The sequence below is a fragment of the Balaenoptera ricei genome, chromosome 9 (assembly GCF_028023285.1).
Source record: "Balaenoptera ricei isolate mBalRic1 chromosome 9, mBalRic1.hap2, whole genome shotgun sequence".
Classification (NCBI taxonomy): domain Eukaryota; kingdom Metazoa; phylum Chordata; class Mammalia; order Artiodactyla; family Balaenopteridae; genus Balaenoptera; species Balaenoptera ricei.
In genome coordinates this window covers 1,291,428-1,304,438 of record NC_082647.1, presented here as the reverse complement: position 1 = coordinate 1,304,438, position 13,011 = coordinate 1,291,428, and the positions used below count along the sequence as shown (strand labels likewise).

Below are 13,011 nucleotides of genomic sequence, written 5' to 3'. Positions count from 1 at the left end.
GTTTCTGTAACAGGGCCTGTGGTCGTAGCTGCTGTTTGTAACTACCTCCTCCTTCCACCTGGTCCATATTCCCTTTGCCCATCAGGCACCTCGGCTGGCCGTGTGGTTCTGTATCCCTGGGGGAGTGAAAGTAAAAAAGTACTTGGTAGAATATTTGGTTATGTTGACATGTCTTATTAAAACTTCTTTCTAAAGTAAATGCAGTATTTGCCCCTTTTAACCTCAAAAATAATAATATAACACAGGCTCAACGTAAGAAATTGGACAACGTAAATGAGATAAAAGGAGGGAGGGGGGAATCAACCTTTGTCTTACCACCAATTGAAAGTCCACTGTCAACATTTTTCAGATATTACAGTTGGGATGTGTGTGTGTATATATATATATATATATATATATATATATATATATGTTCTCTTCTGCCTTTTTCTAAAGCGTAAACTTGATGACCATTCAAATACTTGCATTTAACATGCTCTCCATTCATTTACTCTTTTGGAAAATTAGGTATGTTTCAGTTTTCACTATAAATGCTTTGGACTCCTTTAGTATAGTAAGTTATTTCCATGTTTGATGAGTTGATTTCCCTGAAGTAGAATTGAATTGCTGGATTGAAGGGTCTTTAAAAATTGTATTTAGCTTGGGGGGCTGAAGATCATAAAAGCTCATGATCCATACTCCCCAGACCAGCAGCAGCCAGTGACGGGGAGCTCTTAATAAGGATTTGCCTGATCTCACAGTGACACCTGTTAACAACACATCGCTATAATCATGACTTTTTTTTTTTAATGTGTTTTTTGGTGTCACCATGACTATTACAAATGAGACTTTTCATTTTTAGGGTTAACTGTAGTATCTGAAATTACACGTTAAAATTCGGTGACTACTTGAATTGTAGAAAGTCATATTTAGGCTGTATAATAGAAAAATATGCAAGATAAAAGATTTTAAAAATAAAAGAATACAAAAGTACAAGAAAATGTAATTGAAAAGCTAGCTGGCCTTATTCTTACAACATACTACTCAACCATCTTTTGAAGTAGCTTCTGAAGAAGGTGATTTTATAATTATGAAAGGCTTAATTTAGCTTCATGTAAACAAATTAAAACCGTTTGTTTAGCAGTGGTATCACATGGACACTGGTTTAAGTTGGTCTCAAAAGCCCTGTGAACAACCTTTAAAGATTTAGTTGCTGTATGAACCTTAAATTGTAACATAACTAATTGTTACAGCAGTAATAAAAGGAACATTGCAGAAGGACACAAACAACATGATTCAGTGTAAAATAAAATTTTAGAGCATGCAGAACAACACATCGTTTAAGAATTTGTATATGGATGGTGAAAATCTAAAGCTGGTCCTGTAGATTCTTCTTAACGGCTACTTGAAAGAGAAAATTACTGTGCTGTGAGTTTAAACTGTACTTGTTGCATTATGTTTCTGTGTCTTAACGTGGGTGGTTGTAACATAAGAATGTGAATTATCTGCCATTTTGTAGATCGGATCTATAGAGAATGTGTCACTGCAGGTGTGTAGGCCATGATAATAAGGTAAAAGGTGACTTAGTAAATAGAATGCTTGTATTTTATTTGAACAGGATAAAGTCTCTGAAGAAATTTACAAAATGTCTCCAGCTGTAGATAAAGTTTATGGTTCATTTTTCTACTTGCACTTCTAAATATGGTAATAATGGGACTGTAAGCCCTGTTCACAAGGTAGCTGGTAAATGAATTTCTTAAAATTGTGTTTGAAAACGGTGGCGTCTACTGTGGAAGTGGGAATTAAGCCAAGACCAGCAGGCCCTGGGGCTTCCTTGTTCACAGCAGCAGCCCTTGCCCAGTACTGCCGGGGGCTCGGGTCCCCTGTGGGGCGGTGGACCTGGTCTCTGTGCGGACATGTTCACTCCTCCTCCCTCTAGCACTGCCTTCTTTCTAGATCTCTCGACAGGCCACCAGTGACCAGGTTTTCTAAATGTTTGCTTCTTCAGGTCTGTTTTCGTGTACTTTGCATAGCTTGCTTATTTAAGAGAGGCCTTGTAGGTTGTTTTTTTTTTGCTTTTAAAAAAAAATTTATTTATTTTTGACCGCGTTGGGTCTTCGTTGCTGAGTGCAGGCTTTCTGTAGCTGCGGCGAGCGGGGGCTGCTCTTGTTGCAGAGCGTGGGCTCTAGGCGAGTGCGGCCATGTCGTTTTGCCACCCCTTTCCTCGCCCCCATTCTGAGCGTTCCTTAAGCTGCCTTGGCCTTGCCTGGCCCTTGGTCATTCCTCGGGGTCTGCGACCAACAGCGCACGTAACCTCTCGCACATCCTTTCAGGTCACTGCCAGTTACCCTGGGGGTGTAGTACGCTGCTCAGGTCACGTTTGTCTGTAAGCATGAGTGCACCATGAATCTCAATTTCTACTTGGTTTCGTGCTCACTGTGTGTTAACTTTTCTATTTACTTTTATTTTCTTTTCATTTTACTACTCAAATGCATTAACTTCCTGCTTTGGTCACTCTTGCCTTGTCTTAAAAATATGCCGTGCTGATTCTGTAGTTTGTGTGTCATGGGTTGCTTTTCTCTTTCCCCGACATGCATTTCTACCTTACTCATCCATCAGGAGTCCTTGTTTTTATTTTTCTTTTTCCTTTTTTTTCTTTAAAATTAGCTATCATTCTTAATGGACACTTTTTTGTTGTTGTTAATAAATTTATTTATTTATTTTTAGCTGCGTTGGGTCTTTGTTTCTGTGCGAGGGCTTTCTCCAGTTGCGGCGAGCGGGGGCCACTCTTCATCGCGGTGCGCGGGCCTCTCACTGTCGCGGCCTCTCTTGTTGCGGAGCAGAGGCTCCAGACGCGCAGGCTCAGTATTTGTGGCTCACGGGCCCAGTTGCTCCGCGGCATGTGGGATCTTCCCAGACCAGGGCTCGAACCCATGTCCCCTGCACCGGCAGGCAGACTCTCAACCACTGCGCCACCAGGAAAGCCCAGTGATTTTTTAAAAAAGTTTGTATAATTCATGTTTTCAGTAGGTGCTCACTGATTGATGATAATAACCAAAAAAAGCCCCGGAACTGTCAAGGCTAATCTTATTTTTATTTTCAGGAGCATTTTGGTATCTCCGGTAGTAATAGGATGCCTATTCACGTTAGTAATTTTCTATTAAAGTATAATGTAGTGTCTGCCAATTAACATTTATTCAGATTTGACTTCAGCTAATCCTTTCTAAAATTTTTTTGAGATGTCAGGCTTACAGAAAAGTAAAAGGGATTCCTTAGCACTTGGCCCAGAATCACCAGCTGTTAAATTTTGCCTCACTTTGCTACAGCATTCTCTTGCGTTATAAGTAAATACGTTAGAAGAATCCATTTTTGTTTTTATTCCTGAATGACTTTGGAGAAGGCAGCCCAGACTCCATGCAGTACGACTACTTAGGTGTGAAATCATCCTGACCTTTTAAATGGTGTCAGCTGGGACAGTGTCTACCAGAACTTTCAGTAAAAAGCTGTGTTAAAACAGCTCTCTGTCCAAGTCTGTAGTGCAGATTAATGACCTTGAGTGTTATATTTATATATAGTGTTGTGTTTTTTTGTTTGTTTTAAATCCCCGATGTATTCTAGCTTTAGTTGCATTAAACAAGCAAGTAAAAGTGCTGGTTAGATGGACTTTTGGCTGCTCTGTCGATAGGCTACATTGTTGTAATTTCTTGGTAAGTTTTTTGTTCCTAATGGAACAGTGTATCATAAGGCATTAACCCTTATTGAAGCTCTCCTGTGAAAAAGCAAAATTGAATCAAGATTTCACAAAGCACTTCTGTTTGTTTTTAGAAGACCCGTTTGAGGACTTCTTTGGGAATCGAAGGGGCCCCCGCGGAAGCCGGAACCGAGGCACGGGGTCGTTTTTCTCCGCTTTCAGTGGATTTCCCTCTTTTGGAGGGGGATTTTCTTCTTTTGATACAGGTACTAACTAAACAAATCTGTGCTTAGTAACCTACATTTTTTCCCTAATCTTCCCAAGAATGTTATACTTGAAAACCTATTTCTGATCTTAACTGTTAAAGGCGGCCAGCATTTAATGAAATTGCTGGTTAGAAGGAGTAAGGTGTTTTGAGATAAATAACTGTGAGATAACCCACTTAGACAATCTCACTAAATCCTTTTTTATCTAACCTCAGCAGTTAAAAAAATTCCAGTATTATCTTAGGAGAGTCCAGGTTGATGGGGTCAGGAGGTGGGGCTTCAATGAGGTCTGTGTGTGACCAGAGCCAAGCTGAGTCCCCAGGTGAGGCGTGGTCACTTGTGTTCGCCCTGCCGCACGGAGCTTAGCTGTTGATGTGGAGGCCGTCCGCCAGCTGCAGTCACATGCACACGGCCTGATGCAACCCTGTGTTTCACCTGAAGAATTGTAACCTTAGCTTTTCTTTGAAGCTCGCCCAGTTCCTCTTAACAGAGGAGCTGCCGTGTTTCTGGTGCTCAGTTTTGTTTAAATGCTCTGGGGTGAGCACTGGCTGTGCTGCTCCTTGTACAGGTCCCCACACAGCGCACCTGCGAGGGCCCTTCTCCTCAAATGCCGGCTGGACTTGGTTACACAGGGCAGGTGTCGGTGCACTTCCGTCCAGCACATCCTTTCGTTAGAGGCCATGTAATGTGCTCAAGTGTAAGGGAGAGTAAAATAGAGCTGGTTAAAAATACCACAACAGTACTTCATTTAAGAAATGTGTGTGCGACGGGACGCAGTCCTTACCTTTAAGGATCCTCAGGAAGAGTTGTTAGGGAGTGTGGGACGTGTGCTGTGATGTGGACCTTTTGGAGTGGGACAGGTAGGTAAGTTCTTTCAACAAGCAAGCAGTCTCAACGTCGAAGTTGGCTTGCTTTGGTGTGGCTGTGGAAGTCAGTGTCCGTAGTCGATCACCATGTAATTGAGAATTAGTCCGTGAACTGCAGACCCGTGCTATTCCAGATAATTCTTTGTGGTATTCTTTCTAAAGTTATTTCAGCTTTTTAATAATTCAGATTTTTATTCCCTGTGGTCACAATTACAGGGAGCAAGTCAGAAGCAAGTTGGGTTTGCCCATGTGTGGCGGGAAATTCGCTCCATTCCTGTGAGATGCATGGCACCAAGTTGCTCCCCTTCAGTAGGGTGAAGCGCGGGGAAGCCCAGCAAAACCCTTTGTAAAGGGGGGGTTCCTCCTGCCCTGTGGCTCTGATGGAAATGTGTGCATTAAATCAACAGTGGACGTACTAGTCTCTAACCTTTCTTTCCTGTGTTCCTACAGGATTCACTTCCTTTGGTTCACTAGGTCACGGAGGCCTCACTTCATTCTCTTCCACGGCATTTGGTGGCAGTGGGATGGGCAACTACAAATCTATATCAACTTCTACTAAAGTGGTTAATGGCAGAAAAATCACTACAAAGAGGTACAGTGATCTTCTCTAGTTCATATTTCGAATAAGTAGGTGTGGTGTTTCATTGGTGCCACATTTTCTTTGCACACCCTCCAGTGTGTGACATATGGGTTATATGTTAAGTCTGTCTGGTACCATGAGAATCTTAATCTCCGATTTAGAGCTTTTCCTTCTGAATTTTTGCTCAGTGTTATATATTAGACATCACCTTTATTTAGAGCCATGTTCATGGGTAATAGTGTGTTGGAATGGTAAAATGGAAACCGTTCATAGTGAAACCGTGACCGTTCTGACTGCTAGTGCCTGTGCCCGTGTCCAGTGTCAGATTTTAAGAAACGTCTGTCCTCAGCAGGTTGGCTTCAGCCACAAAATTAGTAATTGCACGTATATCTGTGGCAAGTCCTGTAAAAATATGCATGTATATTCACATATATGTTTACTTATTTGATAACAAGATGTTAAAATGCCTCTTATTCCCCCCCCCCACCCCCCCCACCAGGATTATCGAGAATGGTCAAGAGAGAGTGGAAGTCGAAGAAGACGGCCAGCTGAAGTCCTTGACGATAAATGGTAAGGAGCAGCTGCTGCGCTTGGATAACAAGTAGCTCGCCGCACGTGCGCAGCAGAGCGTTCCCTCTGGCGCGCGCCGTGGGAGGATTGACAGGAACATTTTTTTGAAGATTTCACACGAACTCGACTTTCCGTATAACTGTACTTAATCTAAAGTATTTATACACAGCTCATTGGAGCCCTACTTGTCATAGACTTTTGAGTTTATTGTTGGGACCACATGATAGGACCATTTTTTTTTTTTTTGTCTTTAAAATTGTTGTAAATCTCTGTATGCACTTTGCTTTTTTATTAAACGTAATCCAAGGTGGCCGTGACTCTTGCGTACACTAACACCAGCACGGACCTGCTTTTCCATTGTGTTTGAAACATGAGCCAAGTAGTGTCAGCCTGCTGTGAAGTTAACATCGCCAGGGCGAATCTTCCACAAAAGTAATTTGAATTTTTTTGAGTATTTAGTAGTGAAAGATATTAATGCATTAATGGTAATACATTTCTGGTTTAATATAAACTGAGGATGTTTTCTAGTTGTGCATGAATGCTGGCAACTTAGTAAGTTTTGACAATTGTTTAAATATGTAATGTGTTAAGCTTAGGTTTAAAAAGTTAAGCTGGTAAACTGGGTCTTTGTCATTTGCTTAAAAAAAAAAAAAAGAAAATAAATGCAAATGTGTTTGGTGCATTCTTTCCTGAGTGGGGCGAGGCCTCCTGTGTGTGTGTGTGTGACTTTGTGCCTGGGCTCCCAGAGTCCTTTCATTCCTGCTGTGTCTGGTCACTAAGGCCGATGCTGGACATCAGTTACGTGTGTTCTTTGGTGTATTTGGAGTGTGTATGAAAATTTTCCTATCAGTGTTGAATAATGATTAGCAATTTATTGAACATTTCTTCGGTGAGGGAGGAAACGGCTGTCCAGTTTTCCATTCTTCAGAATATGTTGTTGTTTTCTAGGTTATGTTTGATGCCAGCTCATTTAAAGATAATATGCACAGTAAAGTCATGGAATGATACAGGTGTGGGCAAATATAAAGGTGTTTCTTTTGTTTTTCAATCAGTATAATCTGTCACGATAACCATTGATAACTAGAATTTCAGCCAGAGGAATATGAAACAAGAGTTTGATTGTATTTATACTGCCCCACTCGAGTTTGTTTTGGAACTAAGCAGTGTGAAACTGCTAGAAGAAGGTGTTAAAAAAGACATTGCAAACTTGAATGTAAGTATTGGAAGACAGCTGGACCAGGGAAGACAAGGAAAGGGGCTTCCGTGCGCCTGCCGTCTTAGCTCGCAGAGCCTGCGGAGGAGGAGGTGTGGGCACCCCACACGCCGGGAAACCACAGTGCAGAATCTGCTTTCACAAACTGAAACCCTAGTACCAGAAAGTCTGCTTTCGTTGTTGCCGTCAGGATAGGTGGTTTCTCTGTTACTACGTGAGAAGCTCACAGGAACAGCTGCCAGTTCCCTGACTTGGAGATTATATTTTTCATTGATGGGTGGAACAAACCGTTCGGTAGAACAGGCTCGATGGCCCCCTCGGGACACCAGGTCAACGAAGAGAAGTCTCATCCGGCCCCCAGTTGTTAGTGTCCCAGGACGCGTTTCATTGGAACCTCGGCTTTACACGTCTGAATGTCCTGGGACGGGCGGGTTTAGTGCAGCCCCGGTTGTGAGCAGGTCGCTCCACTTGGGGGCGCAGGTGGAAGGGGAACCTCTTCTGGTGACGTGTTTTTGAGGGGAGCATCACAGCCACTGTTCGCCGTTCCCGCCTGTGAGAAGTGCCATTATTCTGCACGTCCGTTAATAGGAATGTTAATGAAATAGGATAGAGAGCTTTTGCCGTCGGGGCTTGTTCCCTGAGTACTTGGAAGCAGTCAGGTTCGTTCCTACAGCCTTGAGTCCGGTGTGCTGTGAAACAGCCGTGAGCGGTGAGGTGAGTGTTGTGTCCAGCCCTGGTCGTATCACCCACAGAAGGAGTGACTTGGAACAAGAGCATTTAATTTACGTTACAGGTCTGGTCATTTGTTAGTCCCTGTACTTTCTGATTTAAAAAAAAAAAATCTTCCTGTAGCCCTGAATGCCTTTGCAGCGGGAGACTGAGCTCCCCACAGACTGCCGGTGCCGTCTGGGTGAGCCCGCCGCCGGGGCTGTCGCATCATGTGTGCGCTCGCTTCCTCCATGCTCAGGGGGTTATCGTAACAGTCGCTCAGGATGGAGGTCTTCCGTTTAGTTCCCCGGAGCACAGTCTTGAGGGGGCACAGTGTGCTGTGCTTTTCTCACTTATGCTCTGTTTTCTTGTTCCCTGTAGTTTGCACCTCCCTTGCTTTGATGTAGTTCAGTGATGGCTGGTTGCCTCACTCCTGTCTTTTCTGTTCAGGTTTCAAAGGTTCCAGGTTTGCTTCTAGCAGCCCGGTTACTGCTGCTTTGTGATACAGATGATACCAGTGGTCACACCTGCCCCGGTAGCTCATCTTTCTTCCTCTTGAGGGTCCACAAAGGGCACATTGTAGAAGTTTGCAGAGAAAGCTTTAGACTTACCTGAAGTTACTCTTGTAAACCTGTGTGTCTGGCCTGCTGGAGTTTTCAGTACAGATGTGGGGAAGCTCCAGGGACGTTATTCGTGGGACAGCACCTTTCCAGTCAGTTTTCCCTTTGTTTATTGTCTACTGAAGGCTCGCCACTCCTGCTTGATTACCCACTAGCTGTCCTCAGCCTCTTCAGGGGCTGCTCTTCTTTCTCCTTTCAGCACTACATACTCACATGAAAATATTTTTTTTTTTTAGAGAATCCAGCAGTAGTTTGTAATTCATTTAATTGTCTCTGCTATTGCTTCTCTGTGGTTAGCCATCAGCAAGTTCAATAATGGGATAATTATTACTATTTCAGGAGGTTTTCAAGCACAAAATTGTGGAGTGAGTTTGAGCACTTGGTATGGTGTGGTCAAGTGGAGGTTGAACTGTATGACCCAGTGGCCTTTTTTTGTTTTTTTAATGAGGTACGAGATTCTGCCTCCCTTTGAGTTATTTTCAAGGTGATTGGTACTTTCAGAGTGGGTGGTTTAATGCTGCAAGTCTAGAAACATTTGCTTAAATAATTAGATTCTTCCTCAGTCACCGTTTCTTGCATCCTTAAAGTTAGTCTAAGGCTTCTGCTTTTAGAGCTGGTCACATGGGTGACTTTTGATTTTTGTCTCAGCACCTTTGAATCTGCTGTTCCTTGCAATTCTAATGAATTGGGTTAATTAGATGGAGATTTAGTAGAGTATGACTAGTGGTTAAAATGGGATAAGACAACTTTTTTTCTTTCTTTTTTTTGGTGACTAAATTAGTTATTTCATCTTGCTACTTGAACAGGTCAGAGGAGGGAAGGTTACAACAGCTGTTTCTCTGTCAATCAGAAATCTAGAAATCATGGTGATCATGGATTTCCAAAGACTAGACCTGGCTGGGACTTTGGAGAGAGTCTTGTTTGTTAGAAGTGGAATTGGGCATCAGAAGACCCGGTGCTTGTTCTTTGCTTAGGTGAATCTTTGCTCCTTGCTTCGTGCACTCTGTAAGTTGTTCTTACCAAACTACATACAAAGGCACTAACTGAGGTTTTGGACCCGGGTGAGTTCTGCACTTTGAGGAGAGCCATGACTATTTCTCCTTTTCCCTCTGACCCCAGTATTCAGGGAACAAAGACTCCTCTTCTGCATTCCAACCTCCATAGGAATACAGACCCCACGAGGGCAGGATTTGCCCATTTTCTTGCTGCTTCTCCCTAGCCTGTGGTGCTGGAAGCATTCCCTACGTATCTGTTGTATAAATCATCCCATGGCACTCATTTCCACTCTGCCCCTGGAATGCTGCCCTTTGAGCCTGCGAGCACCGTATCTCCCAGTCCGAGTGTACCGAGTAACCACCAGGTCTGGTTTGGGAGGACTGGGGGGTGCTTCTTGGTTTATGACATTTCTTTGTTCTTTGGACCACTGAATAGTCCATGGTGGTGGTAAGTTTCACAGTCTAGTAAGTAGAGCAGCTTAGTACTTGTCCTTTTCTATCCCAGTAGGGTTGATTTGCTTCTTGAAAGGAACACAGAGCACAGCAGCGTCGTGCTGTTCTCCCCACCCCTTCCCTTGTCCTGTCCTGGTCCCCAAAGGCACTCAAGGCATTGGTAGGACATCACGAGAACAGGACTTTCTTACCTGGAGCCTGTCTCAGGGCTGTAGGACCCAGAGCTGGGCACCCTGTATGTAGCAGAAGCAGTGTTGCATTCTTTCCCCCGTTGTCTCGTAGAGAAGACCACATTTGCTTACCGTGTGATGCGGGAGTTCCCTGCCCTTGCAGAGCTCCGCCCAGCTGGATGGCAGCGTGAGCCCGCGGGCAGGGTGTGGACGTGCGTGAGAGTACTGCAGGCGGTGAAGCCAGGAGGGAGAGGTGGCCTCTTTGAGGCCTTCCTGGAAGTAGTGGTCAGACTTTGGTCCTTCCAGGGGCCGTCCCAGCATTCTGGTGGCCGTCCCTCCACCCCAGGTGGGCGCACCGGGCGGGCACAGCGTGACCACAGTCTTCAGAGACTAATATTAGGCTTGTTCCCCTAGTTTTTTTTTCAATAATTGAGATGTATTGGTTGTTTTGAGGATCAGTACACAGGACATTCCAGTTTGCACACAGTTCTTAATGTATGTACCAAAAATCTAAAAAGTCGTGTAGATATTATTCTTCTTGAAACAGTAATTCCAGTGACTTTGCAGCTTAAATTCTGGAGGTAGCATTTCCTTAAGAGGGTATCAAGTACCAGTATCTTCACATGTGGACAAGCTGTTAGACCCCGAGTTCCACTGTTGCACAATTTAGTATCATACGCACTGTACCTACATACATACATATGTTAGCCGACTCACTAGGGAACTGGTTGGACGACCACCAGCACAGGTGTCCGAGGACACTGAGTTCTGACTGGGACGGCCAGCATCAGGCACAAGTCAGCGGGGAATAGAAGTCATTTAAGATATTCAAGACACGTGAACTGTATGAGTGGGTTATATTCGGTTGCCGTGTGTTGTGCCGTGTACTACAGCGTACAAAGACCACACCCAGCATCTTTGGAGTGTTAGCTGAGAGCCATTCAGAAACCACCCTTTTCTGGTTGTACCAAAAAAATACCGCCAAACGATTTCCCCTCTTCAAGTCGTTTATACTTAAAAATGGGATGACGTGGGATTTCCTCCTAATTAAAAATGTTTCTGGAGTTCCTAAAAAAATCTTGCGTTTACCAAAGAGATGATACATGCACCCCCATGACTGCACAAGGGGGAAGATGGGGCGACCCCCGGGGTGCGGCTGCGCCCCTCCAGCCCAGTGCAGCCGGACCCCCGAGCGCCCGGGTGAGCCCCTTCGCCCACTGGGCTTTACAGCTCCCTCTCCCTCTGGTTTGCATTTGCTTCGAGGGAAGAGTTACCCTTTCCTGCTGCCGTCTCTCCACTTTGGGGGAACGTTTTCCCCTCCACCGCCCCTCAGTCAGCGGCAGTGAGGAGGCACCCAGAGCCTTCACCCAGCTGGGCTGCGGGGCTGCGCTTGCCGCTGTCGGCCCCACGCCCAGGCCGAGGGCTCTCACCGGACACACCGGCGTGCTGGAGGTGCCGCCAGGGCTCTGATGGCACGGGATCCCGAGCCGGGCGGGCAGGCGAGGTGCTCTCCGCGCGTGACGTCTGTGCTTCCCCTTTCCGTGGGCTGCCTGAGGGGTCCGCGCGCAGTTGACCCGTGCTCGTGTGTGTGAGGAGCGTGGCGGAGGGTTCCTGTGGCGGCCAGGAGCTGGCTGCTGGCCGCCTGCGGGCGGGCTCTGGGTTCCCGCTGCCTCTGGAGTGGCTGTGGTCGCGTGTGCCTGGCCGGGGCGGCCGTGCAGCCCGTGGCCTGGGCTGGGGGCTGCTGGCGCCCGTCGCAGCTCTGGCCTGAGAGTCCTGTACAGCCCGGAAGCCTCGGCGTCCCTTTGTTCCTGTGATCGTTGAGGTGTCTGGGTGGCGTGCGGGTCCTTGTAGGAGTGGCTCTGTTGGGTCGGGGGCCTAGAGGAGGTTGAACAGTCGGGGGGGAGAAACGTGTGCATTTGAAGCTGGTAGTCATAAGTTACTTTCCACCAAGAGTATGTGCCTACCAGCGTACTTGTTAATGCTGTCTGTTAACAGTTGTTAAAATTCATGTTTCTGGTTTCTGGATGAGGTGGAGCCTCTTGGTTGGTGATGGCGGGTATCCCTGTTTTTCTGCGGTTGTTCCCTATTTCACAGGCCCCTGTTAAATCATTGTTTATGAGTCCTTTGCTCTGTTAAAGTGATTTTCCTTTTCAGTTGTCATGTGTTCATTTGACGTACTGTGTGGCTTTTGGGGTGGCCTTTTGTTTAATGTCCTACATGTTCCACAACTAAAAAATTTCCATATTTTTTTCATGTACTTTCACTTGTATGTTTGCTTCTTTAATTTACTTGGAACGTTTGTATGTGTTAAAAACACCCAACTTTCTCCCAGATTTCTTGCCAGTGTTAATACCTGCTAAATCTCATTCAACAAGCGACTGTTCAGGACTTGTGTTCTCTTGTCCTTCGGGTCTTCTTTTCGGCCCGGGTTGCACTCTGTCATGTGGTGTCCACTGGTGGAGTGCTTTGATGAAACAACTGCGAGTTCATGGCACATGGCCGCTTAGTCTACATAATATGGTTTTTTAATAAGTCTTTAACGGGTGTCAGTATTGAGAAGAAACTAGAATCACTCGAGATTTTTATGTGGATTAAACTGTGTCTTTAGGAAAATAAGATTTTGTGAATATAAGACCCTACCAAAATTAGAATGTTTATTCTTTTTGATGATTTATTTCAGTTACTGTTTATTACGACAGCCTTCGGTCATTTTTTTTGTTTTTGTTTTTGGCTGCGTTGGGTCTTCGTTGCTGCGTGCGGGCTTTCTCTAGTTGCGGCGAGTGGGGGCTACTCTCTGTAGCGGTGCGCGGGCTTCTCATCGCGGTGGCTTCTCTTGTTGCGGAGCACGGGCTCTAGGCGCGTGGGCTTCAGTAGTTGTGGCATGTGGGCTCAGTAGTTGT

At 45.2% G+C, this 13,011-nt stretch overlaps 1 protein-coding gene across 4 annotated transcripts in view; it reads left to right on the top strand.

Annotated features, from left to right (window-relative positions):
- The window catches only part of DNAJB6 (DnaJ heat shock protein family (Hsp40) member B6), a 58,253-nt gene that overhangs the window by 30,750 nt on the left and 14,492 nt on the right, over positions 1 to 13,011 (top strand). For 3 of the 4 annotated variants that reach the window (XM_059932935.1, XM_059932933.1, XM_059932934.1), the window contains 3 exons: positions 3,805 to 3,936; positions 5,253 to 5,394; positions 5,882 to 5,952. In XM_059932935.1, the coding sequence (XP_059788918.1) occupies positions 3,805 to 3,936; positions 5,253 to 5,394; positions 5,882 to 5,952 (345 nt within the window). Of the gene's footprint in view, positions 1 to 3,804; positions 3,937 to 5,252; positions 5,395 to 5,881; positions 6,622 to 13,011 lie in introns of those variants that run through there. The other variant, XM_059932936.1, reaches the window with a different exon arrangement.